Source organism: Scyliorhinus torazame, chromosome 16 (assembly GCF_047496885.1).
Source record: "Scyliorhinus torazame isolate Kashiwa2021f chromosome 16, sScyTor2.1, whole genome shotgun sequence".
NCBI classification, from domain to species: Eukaryota; Metazoa; Chordata; class Chondrichthyes; order Carcharhiniformes; family Scyliorhinidae; genus Scyliorhinus; species Scyliorhinus torazame.
In genome coordinates, this window is record NC_092722.1 from 25,330,497 (window position 1) to 25,342,560 (window position 12,064).

The 12,064-nt window shown below is 49.6% G+C and overlaps 1 protein-coding gene across 2 annotated transcripts in view; it reads left to right on the plus strand.

The window, feature by feature from the left end:
* The first annotated feature begins 306 nt into the window (after positions 1-306).
* LOC140392633 (dnaJ homolog subfamily C member 11) overlaps positions 307-12,064 on the plus strand; it is a 64,126-nt gene continuing 52,368 nt past the window's right edge. For both annotated transcript variants that reach the window (XM_072478074.1, XM_072478075.1), the window contains exon 1: positions 307-417. In XM_072478074.1, coding sequence (XP_072334175.1) covers positions 346-417 — 72 coding nt within the window. In that variant the 5' untranslated portion in view covers positions 307-345. The remainder of the gene's footprint in view (positions 418-12,064) is intronic.

The following is a 12,064-nucleotide window of genomic DNA, read 5'->3' on the forward strand; positions in this document are numbered from 1 at the left end:
TCCGCCCGTTGACTCTCGTTTCCCCGTCTCGCGGGGAACGGCTGAGTATTTCCAGCATTTTCCGGTTTTTAATTCAGCATCTTCAGGGATGTGCCGAAAGGCGCGATAATAGAGAAGCGTCTTTCGTGCGCGCCACCTATTCTTCTCGCTTTGATCTCGGCGCCGCCGGCAGAGGGCAGCGCCGGCGGGAGGAGTGAGGCGGCCCGCGAGGTGGCGGTGGTGGAGGAGGTGGAGGAGGAGGGAGTCTCTTGGCGAATGGTGACCTCCTTGGCGGGGCTGGCTGGCTGCTGGCCGGTGCCCCGCTGCGGGGGGGGGGGGGGAGGGGGTGCCGGGTGAAAGGTGACAATGGCGGCGGCCTTGGTGGATGAAGAGATTAATAACGATGACTTTTACGCGCTTTTGAACGTCAGGAGGGAGGTGAGGGGGTTCCTGTTCGCGTTCTCCGCCGGGTTCGTGGCCGTTGTGGGGGAAGGAGGGAGGGAGAGGACGGCACCGTCTTTAAACCGCCGCTGTGGAGGCCGGCCGGCGGCTTTCCGTTAACGTGCGTCGGGGCCCAGCCAACACCGTGTACTTGACGGTGCAGCGGGGCGAGAGCCAGCCCCGTTAGTGTATTAAACAGGCCTGTGCTTGGGTGGAGAAGCCGAGTTCAGTCACTATTAATCAGGCTGTTCAGTCTGTTATAAAGAACCCAATCGTGTGTTCAGGGCTCCCTGTGTGTCTCGTTTTATTTCAATTGTCTGGCGACCAGCGTCTCAAACCTTTACGCTTTGTCCCCTTTGCTACGCAACCGTCGATTTTTGCCCTTGTAAAGGTGTGACACGACAGGGACTGGCATCCGTCCAGATTCTGGGACAGTTTGTGCCACTTTGGACTGCCCTGTACTTATCCAGCCCTCCCCTCTCTCCCTGACCACTGAGGCCGAACTGGACTGTTGGAAATCCTTGCTGCCCTTTTTTGACCCCGAGCAGAGCTTCTGACCCCCTCCCCCATATCAACCCCTTTGCTTCAGTGCGGAAGGAGGCTGTTCGGCCCACTGTGGGCACCGGCTCCCCGAGCGAGCAATTCGCCGAGACCCACTCTCCCGTCTTCTCCCCGTATTCCTCTTTTTCAGATAACAGCTTAATTCCCTTTTGAAAGCTTTGATTGGGCGGCATGGTGGTGCAGTGGTTGGCACTGCTGCCTCACAGCGCCAGGGACCCAGGTTCAATTTTGGCCTTGGGTCACTGACTGTGTGGAGTCTGCACATTCTCCTGTGTCTGTGTAGGTTTCCTCCGGGTGCTCTGGTATCCTCCCACAGTCCAAAGATGTGTAAGGTAGGTGGATTGGCCATTATAAATTGTTCCTTAGTGTCCAAAAGGTTAGGTGGAGTTACTGGGTTATGGGGATAGGGTGGGCCGTGGATCTAGGTAAGGTGCTCTTTCCAAGGGCTGGTGCAGACTCGATGGGCTGAAGGACCTCCTGCACTGTACTGAAGTGACTCTGCCATACTCTCAGGCCGTGCATTCGAGACCTTAACCTCTTGCTGCCGAAGAATGTTTTTCCTCATGTTGCTTTTGCTTCTTTTGCCAATTATTTTAAATCTGTGTCCTCTCGTTCTCGATCCTTTCAGGATTGGGAACCATTCTCCACACCAGACCCCTCATGATCATGAATTCCATTATCAAATCTCCACTTGGCCTTCCTTTATCAAAGGAAATCAGTCCCAAATTATCCGATCTACCTTCTTAACTGAAATTCCTTATTAGAACCATTCTCATGAATCTTTTCTGCACTTTCTCCAATGCCTTCACATCCTTTCTAAAATTATCACCCACCTCTGCCTCATACCTGCTGCAGAAACCCTAATCTATACCTTTGTTACTCTAGACTTGTCTACTCCGAAACTCGGCAACCAACCAGCTATCACCCTGTACAAACGTCTACTTACCCAAAACCAGACTGCCCATATCCTAACCAGCACTGCTTCAATATTCACGAGAGAGGGACCTTGTTGCTCTTGGGAACAGCGTGAACCAGGTTAATAGGCTCAAACAGGTTGATATTCTGAAGGAGGACATGCTGGAAATTTTGAAAAGCGTCAGGATAGATAAGTCCCCTGGGTCAGACGGTATATACCCAAGGTTACTACGGAAGCAAGGGAGGAGATTGCTGCGCCATTGGCGATGATCTTTGCGTCCTCACTCTCCACTGGAGTAGTACCGAATGATTGGAGGGAGGCGAATGTTGTTCCCCTGTTCAAGAAAGGGAATAGGGAAATCCCTGGGAATTACAGACCGTCAGTCTGTGGTGAGCAAAATACTGGAAAGTATTCTGAGAGACAGGATTTATAATTATTTTAGAAAAACATAGTTTGATTAACAATGGTCAGCATGGCTTTGTGAGGGGCAGTTCATACCTCTCAAGCCTCATTTAATTCTTTGAGGATGTGATGAGACACAATGATGAATGTCAGGCAGTGGATGTGGTGTATATGGATTTCAGTAAGGCATTTGATAAGGTTCCCGTGGTAGGCTTATTCAGAAAGTCGGGGGGGCATGGGATACAGGGAAATTTGGCTGTCTGGATACAGAATTGATTAGCCAAAAGAAGACAGCGAGTGGTAGTGGATGGAAAGTATTGCGCCTAGTCGGTGACCAGTGGTGACCCACAGGGATCTGTTTTGGGACCTCTGCTCTTTGTGGTTTTTATAAATGATTTGGATGGGGAAGTAGAAGGGTGGCTTGATGATGACACGAAGATTGGTGGAATTGTAGATAGTGTCGAGGGCTGTTGCAGGTTACAGCAGGACATTGACAGGATGCAGAGCTGGGCTGAGAAGTGGCAGATGGAGTTCAACCTTGATAAATGTGAAGTGATTCATTTTGGAAGGTGAAATTTGAATGCTGAATACAGGATTAAAGGCAGGATTCTTGGAAGTGTGGAGGAACAGAGGGATCTTGGGGTCCACGTACAAAGATCCCTCAAAGTTGCCACCCAGGTTGATGGGGTTGTTAAGAAGGTGTGTTGGCTTTCATTAACAGGGGGATTGAGTTCAAGAGCTGCGAGGTTTTGCTGCAGTTTTATAAAACCCTGGTAGAATATTGTGTCCAGTTCTGGTTGCTTCATTATAGGAAGGATGTGGATGCTTTGGAGAGGGTACAGAGGAGATTTACCAGGATGCTGCCTGGACTGAAGGGCATGTCTTGTGAAGAAAGGTTGAGGAAGCTAGGGCTTTTCTCACTGGAGCGAAGAAGGCAGAGAGGTGATTTGATAGAGGTGAAGAAGGCAGAGAGGTGATTTGATAGAGGTGTACAAGGTGATGAGAGGCATGGCTAGAGTGGGTAGCCAGAGACTTTTCCCCAGGGCTGTCATGAGGGCACATAATTTTAAGATGATTGGAGGAAGGTATAGGGGAGATGTCAGAGGTAGGTTCTTTACACAGAGAGTGGTGGGTGTGTGGAATGCACTGCCAGCGGAGGTGGTGGAGTCAGAGTCATTAGGGACATTTAAGCGACTCTTGGACAGCCACATGGACAGCAGTAAATTGAAGGGGTGTAGGTTAGGTTGATCTTAGATTTGGCTAAATGGTCGGCACAACATCCCCTTTAATGAAACAACATCATGGGCTGAAAGGCCTGTGCTGTACTGTTCTATGTTCTATGACCCACCTTTTCTATGATTTCTGATCTCCATTAGCAGCCAGTATGGAGATACCTCTTAAAATTCAAAACCTCTCGTGGCTTTCCCTCTCCCTATCTCTGAAATCTTCTCCAGCCCTGCAAACCTCTGCGCTCCTCCAATTCTGGCCTCATTGTGCCATCCTGATTTTAATTGCTCCATCAGTGGCATTCATTTTCCATTGCATCCCATTTATTAGCGGTTTGGATTATTAATTTTTTAATTAAAGGGGATGGTAGTGAAATTGCCTCCATGCCTGAGGAATCTGTCTTTTAACTGTTTTGACTTGGCAGAATTGATAAGTCTCTTCTGTCTGACAGCTGCATGTGTCTAGTGTGAAATTATCCTGAGTGGAGCTCAGCCCAGTTTCAAATGGGCATGAACCCATAAACTGACTGTTGTTGGTTGTATTCCAAGTCAATGAAGTACTGACGTTTCAGTTTTGTTGCTGGTGATGGTTGTGATTTGTATCAATGAATTAATGCATTGTACAAGAAGTGTGTTGCCACAGTGCATTGGTATCAATGTTCATACTAAATAAATGTAGCGACAATCCCGAGAGTTATTGCCTTTGCCAAGTCCAAAAAGGATGGGGGACAATGATTTAAGACTCTGTTTTCTTTCCTGCTAACCAGAAGAAAAAAATCAATAGCCTTAATAATTAAAACCTCCATATCATAGGACACAGAAATGAGTGGAATAAATTGATTCCCATAATATACGATAGGCTTGGCACCTATTTATGTTTTAGAAATTTCTGGTGCAACATTTTGTAATAGCAAGCCTGTCTGCTCCCAAATCTGGACAAGTGGCGACCCCGACACCTCGTGGCCCTGCCATTAGTGACACGATCACTTAGAATGCTTTGACCTGAACCCAGTTTCAAATGGGTATCAATCCAGGGGTTGTAACTCGCCAGGGGACTGGTGAATTCATAAGATGCAATGCCTGCACGGGATGGAAATGTTATATTGATGCACAAGTTGCATCCTTCTGGTTTAAAAATGCACTGTTTCAATATAAGTAAAATATTGCAAATCTGCACCATGTTAATGGTTGCCCAACCATGTTGAGTGGGCAGAGAACTCTGACAGGAGCCAAGTGTATTTCCCCATTTAGTAACAAATCTGGCTAACAACCTCATTTGAGTGGATGGGGTGCTGGGAATTAGTGGGATGAGGAGGTAAAAATATATGTTTTAATTTTTTTCTTACAAATGCTCCATAATTTCCAGATCAACAATTATGAGAAATGGTGAACTTCTGTTTCACAGATGGTTGTCAGAGTCCAGCAGACGTAAAATACTGAATGTATTCTTGATTGAAAAATTGATATTGTAACACACGCATAATGACGTTCCCCCATCTTTTTGTGATGTGCCTTCTTCAAACAAGAAAAGCACTCTGGAAAAAAGTTACCGATCCTGCCTTCAAGATGGGATTGTGCCTGGAGCAATCGCTAGGATCCCAGCAAAATTAAATGGTCGAGGTGTTAAATGTTTCTGCTCGTATATATCCACTCAAACTAAAAGGCATCTAGCGATACAGTTAAAGAATTTGACAAATGTGGGCTGTATCTGGAAAAAGTGTTCTGATTTGTATAAAGTAGAGTAAAGTACAGGGGAAAACAGTCTTGTCACTGGCAATGAGAGCAATTTGAGATGAATGAAGAGGAGAATTACATAACATATTTGCAAGAGCACGGCATATTGGTAGCAATCCATTAAATCCAGTAGTGGATTGTTTAAAATATCGGAATATCCCTTTAGGTTGCTATGCTTGATATCTCCTGTGCTGCCTTGTGTGTAATGTTGCTTTGATTGGTCAAATTCTATGCTATTTTGAAAATGATTCAGTTTTGTTATCATTAAATGGTTTTTTTTCTGTTCTTTACTGAAGGACCAACTCTGCATGTGAACCTCGGGTTCAGGTTTTTGCCCCGTAGTTACTCCCTGAGGTCTTGTCGGTCATTTATAATGCGTCAAATTTTAATTGAAGAGAGTGGCAACTGTTTTAAAGATCGAACATTTCATATGCTGAATGCAGTAAAGGGAATGGAACATTCCCATGTGCATTACATCAAGCCCACACTGTCCCAGCAGACACTCCCAGGTCAATAAAGCATGGTTCAGATCAATAGCTCCCTCCATTCTACCTTCAGGAAACAGACTTACAAATTAAAATGGAAGACCAAACTTTGTTTCATTGCCAAACATGAAGTTGGTTAAGTTTGCAACTGGCCTGATGGGTAACCATACGACCATAGGACATAGGAGCAGAACCAGGCCACTCGGCCCATCGAGTCTGCTCCGCCATTCAATCATGGCTGATATTTTCTCACCCCCATTCTCCTGCCTTCTCCCCATAACCCCTGATCCCCTTATTAATCACAAACCTGCCTTCTCCCCATAACCCCTGATCCCCTTATTAATCACGAACATATCTATCTCTGTCTCAAAGGCATTCAGTGAATTGGCCTCCACAGCCTTCTGCGGCAAAGAGTTCCACAGATTCACCACCCTCTGGCTGAAACAATTCCTCCTCATCGCTGTTTTAAAGGATCGTCCCTGTAATCTGAGATGGTGTCCTCTGGTTGTAGTGTTCCTGCAAGTGGAAACATCCTCTCCACGTCCACTCTATCCAGGCCTCGCAGTATCTTGTATAAGATCCCCCCTCATCCTTCTAAACTCCAACGAGTACAGACCCAGAGTCCTCAAACGTTCCTCATACAACAAGTTCTTCATTCCAGGGACCATTCTTGTGAACCTCCTCTGGACCCTTTCCAAGGCCAGCACATTCTTCCTTAGATATGGGGCCCAAAACTGCTCACAATACTCCAAACCATGTGAACCCTAGCTCAACTGCTTGCGCACTGTGCAGGAAATCTTATGTTTACAGTTTTTTTTTAAACCAAACCAACTCTGACAAACAAAGATCTTTAAAACTGCTGATACTGTCAGCCACTACCCAGTGGTCCTCCTTTTTAAAAATTTTATTTTATATATTTTATTCAACTTTTTCGGCCAAACAAAACAGTACAAAGGTGTTTCTCCTTTTTACAACAGCAAAACAATATAAATAACCGTGACCGTATTTTAACAAATAAATAAATAATATATAAACTAAATGGCAACTGCCATAACAAAAATAATAGCTCTCCCAAATAATAAAATCAGCAATTCAATATACATAACCAAGTACCAATATCTTTACAATAACACCCCTGAGGACCCACCTGGGCCCTCCCCCCTCCCCTGGGTTGCTGCTGTTACCTTCCCATTTCCTTTATCGTTCTGCGAGGTAGTTAATGAACGGTTGCCACCGCCTGGTGAACCCCTGAGCCGAACCCCTTAGTGCAAACTTTATCCGTTCCAGTTTTATAATCCCTGCCATGTCGTTTATCCAGGTCTCCACGCCCGGAGGCTTGGCTTCCTTCCACATAAGCAGTATCCTTCGCTGGGCTACTAGGGACGCAAAGGCCAAAACATCAGCCTCTCTCGCATCCTGCACTCCCAGCTCTTCTGCAACCCCGAATATAGCCAGCCCCCAGACTGGCGCGACCCGGACCCCCACCACCTTTGAAAGCACCTTCGCACCCCCACCCAGAACCCCTGCAGTGCCGGGCATGACCAAAACATGTGGGTGTGGTTTGCTGGGCTTCTCGAGCATCTCTCACACCTATCCTCTACCCCGAAAAATTTACTGAGCCTTGCGCTGGTCATATGTGCCCTGTGCAAAACCTTAAATTGTATCAGGCTAAGCCTGGCGCACGAGGATGAAGAGTTTGCCCTACGTAGGGCATCTGCCCACAGCCCCTCTTCAATCTCTTCCCCCAGCTCTTCCTCCCATTTTCCCTTCAGCTCATCCACCATGTTCTCCCCCTCATCTCTCATTTCCCTGTATATATCTGACGCCCTACCATCCCCCACCCATGTCCCTGAAATCACTCTATCCTGAATCTCCTGTGTCGGGAGCTGCGGGAATTCCCTCACCTGTTGCCTCGCAAAAGCCCTCAGTTGCATGTATCGAAATTCATTCCCTTGGGGCAACCCATATTTTTCCGTCAGCGCTCCCAGACTCGCAAACGTCCCGTCCAGGAACAGATCCCTCAGTTGCACAATCCCAGCTCTCTGCCATGCTCCAAATCCCCCATCTATTCTCCCTGGGACAAACCTATGATTATTTCTTATCGGGGACCGCACCGAGGCTCCCGTCATTCCCCTATGCCGTCTCCACTGCCCCCAAATTTTCAGTGTTGCCACCACCACTGGACTTGGGGTGTATTTCTTCGGGGAGAACGGCAGCGGTGCCGTCACCAGTGCTTGTAGGCTGGTTCCTTTGCAGGACGCCATTTCCAATCTCTTCCACGCCGCTCCCTCCCCTTCTCCCATCCACTTACACACCATTGAAATATTGGCGGCCCAATAGTACTCACTTAAGCTCGGTAGTGCCAGCCCCCCCCTCTCCCTGCTACGCTGCAAGAACCCCCTCCTCACTCTCGGGGTCTTCCCAGCCCACACAAAACTCATGACGCTTTTCTCGATCTTCTTGAAAAAAGCCTTCGTGACCATCACCGGGAGGCACTGAAACACAAAAAGGAATCTCGGGAGGACTACCATTTTGATCGCCTGCACCCTCCCCACCAGTGACAGGGGCACCATGTCCCATCTCTTAAAATCCTCCTCCATCTGTTCCACCAATCATGTTAAATTAAGCCTATGCAAGGTTCCCCAACTCCTGGCTATCTGGATCCCCAAGTACCGGAAATCCCTTGTTACCCTCCTCAGCGGCAAATCTTCTATTCCCCTGCTCTGCTCCCCCGGATGTACCACAAACAACTCACTCTTCCCCATGTTCAATTTGTACCCCGAGAATTCCCCAAACTCCCCGAGCGTCTGCATTATCTCAGGCATCCCCTCCACCGGGTCCGCAACATACAACAGTAAATCATCTGCATACAATGATACCCGGTGTTCTTCTCCTCCCCTGAGTACTCCCCTCCACTTCCTGGAGCCCCTCAGTGCTATGGCCAGGGGCTCAATTACCAATGCAAACAGTAACGGAGACAGGGGACACCCCTGCCTCGTCCCTCTATAAAGACGGAAGTAGTCAGACCTCTGCTTGTTCGTGATCACACTTGCCACCGGGGCCCTATATAGCAGCTGTACCCATCCAATGAACCCTTCACCAAAACCATATCTCCTCAACACTTCCCACAGGTAGTCCCACTCCACCCTGTCAAATGCTTTCCCGGCATCCATCGCCACCACTATCTCCGCCTCCCCCTCTGGTGGGGGCATCATCATCACCCCTAGCAGCTTCCGTATGTTCGTGTTCAGCTGTCTCCCCTTAACGAACACAGTTTGATCCTCATGGACCACCCCCGGGACACAATCCTCTATCCTCGTCACCATTACCTTGGCCAGGAGCTTAGCATCTACATTCAAAAGGGAAATGGGCCTGTAGGACCCACACTGCAGCGGGTCTTTATCCTTCTTCAAAAGTAACGATATTGTCGCCTCCGACATAGTCGGGGGCAACTTCCCCCTTTCCCTGGCCTCATTAAAGGTTCTCGTTAAGAGCGGGGCCAGTAGGTCTATATATTTACTATAAAATTCCACCGGGAACCCATCCGGTCCCGGGGCCTTCCCTGCCTGCATGCTCCCAATCCCCTTTACCACCTCCTCCACATCCATCTGTGCTCCCAGTCCTGCCCTCTCCTGTTCCTCCACCTTCGGGAATTCCAGCTGATCCAGGAAATGTATCATTCCCTCCTTCCCTTCCGGGGGCTGAGCCTTATACAACCTCTCATGGAATGTCTTAAACACCCCATTCACTCTCTCCGCTCCCCATTCCATCTCTCCCTCACCCCACCTATCTCCCTCGCCGCTCCCCTCTTCCTCAATTGTTGGGCCAGTAGCCGACCCGCCTTCTCTCCATACTCATACTGCACTCCCTGTGCCCTCCTCCACTGTGCCTCTGCCTTACCCGTGGTCAGCAGGTCAAATTCCACATGTAACCTTTGTCTTTCCCTGTACAGTCCCCCCTCCGGTGCCTCTGCGTATTGCCTGTCCACCCTCAGAAGTTCTCTCAGCAATCGCTCCCTTTCTTTACTCTCTTGCTTCCCTTTATGTGCCCTTATGGATATCAGTTCCCCTCTGACCACCACCTTCAACGCCTCCCAGACCACTCCCACCTGAACCTCTCCATTGTCATTAAGCTCCAAGTATCTTTCGATACACCCCCTCACCCTTAGACATATCCCCTCATCCGCCAACAGGCCCATATCCATTCTCCAGAGTGGGTGCTGTTCCTTTTCCTCTCCTACCTCCAGATCTACCCAGTGTGGAGCGTGGTCCGAGATGGCTATGGCCGTGTACTCCGTCCCTGTCACCTTCGGAGTCAGTGCCCTTCCCAGTACAAAAAAGTCTATCCGTGAATATACCTTGTGAACATGGGAGAAGAATGAGAACTCCTTACTCCTAGGTCTGATAAATCTCCAAGGATCTACTCCTCCCATCTGCTCCATGAAGCCCTTAAGCACCTTGGCCGCTGCCGGCCTCCTCCCGGTCCTGGACCTTGACCGGTCCAGCCCTAGATCAAGCACTGTATTGAAATCTCCCCCCATTACCAACTTTCCCGCCTCCAGGTCTGGGATACGCCCCAACATACTCCTCATGAAGTTTGCATCATCCCAGTTCGGGGTGTATACGTTCACCAGAACCACAGCCTCCCCTTGCAGTCTGCCACTCACCATCACGTATCTACCCCCCCCCCGTCCGCCGCTATGGTCTTTGCCTCAAACGGTACCCGTTTCCCCACTAAAATAGCCACCCCCCTATTCTTCGCATCCAAACCCGAATGAAACACCTGTCCCACCCATCCTTTACGTAGTCTGACCTGATCTGTCAATTTCAGGTGCGTCTCCTGCAACATAACCACATCTGCCTTTAATTTCTTTAGGTGTGCGAGTACCCGCGCCCTTTTAATCGGCCCATTCAGCCCTCTCACGTTCCACGTGATCAACCGGGTTGGGGGGCTCTTTACCCCCCCCTTGTCGACTAGCCATCCCCTTTTTTACCCCAGCTCCTCACCCGGTTCCCACATACCCGTATATCCCACCGACGGTGCCCTCCCGCCTCGACCACCCCACCCCATAACAGCTCCCCCTTCCCCTTAGCAGCAGCAACCCAGTTAGCTCCCTCCCCCCCCCCCTCCGCTAGATCCCCCTTTAGCGTAATTACACCCCCCCCCATGTTGCTCCCAGAAGTCAGCGAACTCTGGCTGACCTCTGCTTCCCCGTTTGCCCTCGGCCTCTCACTGTGCGAGGTCCCCACCTTCCTGCGTCCCTGTTCCCGCCTTAATTACCATAGCGCGGGAACGAAGCCCGCGTTTCCCACTCAGCCCCGCTTTCCTACCCACTGGCGCCCACAGTTCCTCATACCCCCCCCCAAAACGAGGGGAAGAGAGAAAATTTACAGGCTTAAAGAGTTAACAATTGAAAAATCATCTCCCCCCCCCCCCCTTCCTCGTCCCACATAGTCACCCCACCACTTTGCCCCAGAAGCTCTTTCTCTCGCCAGACTATTCCAGCTTCTCGTCCACTATGAATGTCCACGCCTCTTCTGCCGTCTCAAAGTAGTGGTGCTTCCCTTGGTATGTGACCCACAGTCTCGCCGGTTGCAGCATTCCAAATTTCACCTTTTTGTGAAGCACCGCCTTAGCCCGATTGAAACTTGCCCTCCTTCTCGCCACCTCCGCACTCCAATCCTGGTATACGCGGATCACTGCGTTCTCCCACCTGCAGCTCCGAGTTTTCTTCGCCCATCTTAGGACCATCTCTCTGTCATTATAGTGGTGAAACCTCACCACTATGGCTCGAGGTATATCTCCTGCCCTTGGTCTTCCCGCCATAACTCGATAAGCTCCCTCCACCTCCAAAGGGCCCGTCGGGGCCTCCGATCCCATTAGCGAGTGAAGCATCGTGCTCACATATGCCCCGACGTCCGCCCCCTCTGCGCCCTTGGGAAGACCTAAGACTCTTAGATTCTTCCTCCTCGATTTATTCTCCAGGGCTTCCAACCTCTCCACACACCTCTTGTGCTGCGCCTCGTGCATCTCTGTCTCCACCACCAGGCCCTGAATTTCATCTTCATTTTCAGCAGCCTTTGCCTTCACGACCCGAAGCTCCAGCTCCTGGGTCCTCTGCACCTCCTTTAGCCCTTCAATTGCCTGTAGCATCGGGGCCAACACCTCCTTCTTCAGCTCTTCCACACAGCGCCGCAGGAACACTTGTTGCTCCGGGCCCCATATCGAACTGCCACCCTCCGACGCCATCTTGCTTCGAGCTTCCCTTCCTTGCCGCTGCTCCGAAGGATCCACTGCAATCCTGCCGCTATCCTCTCCTT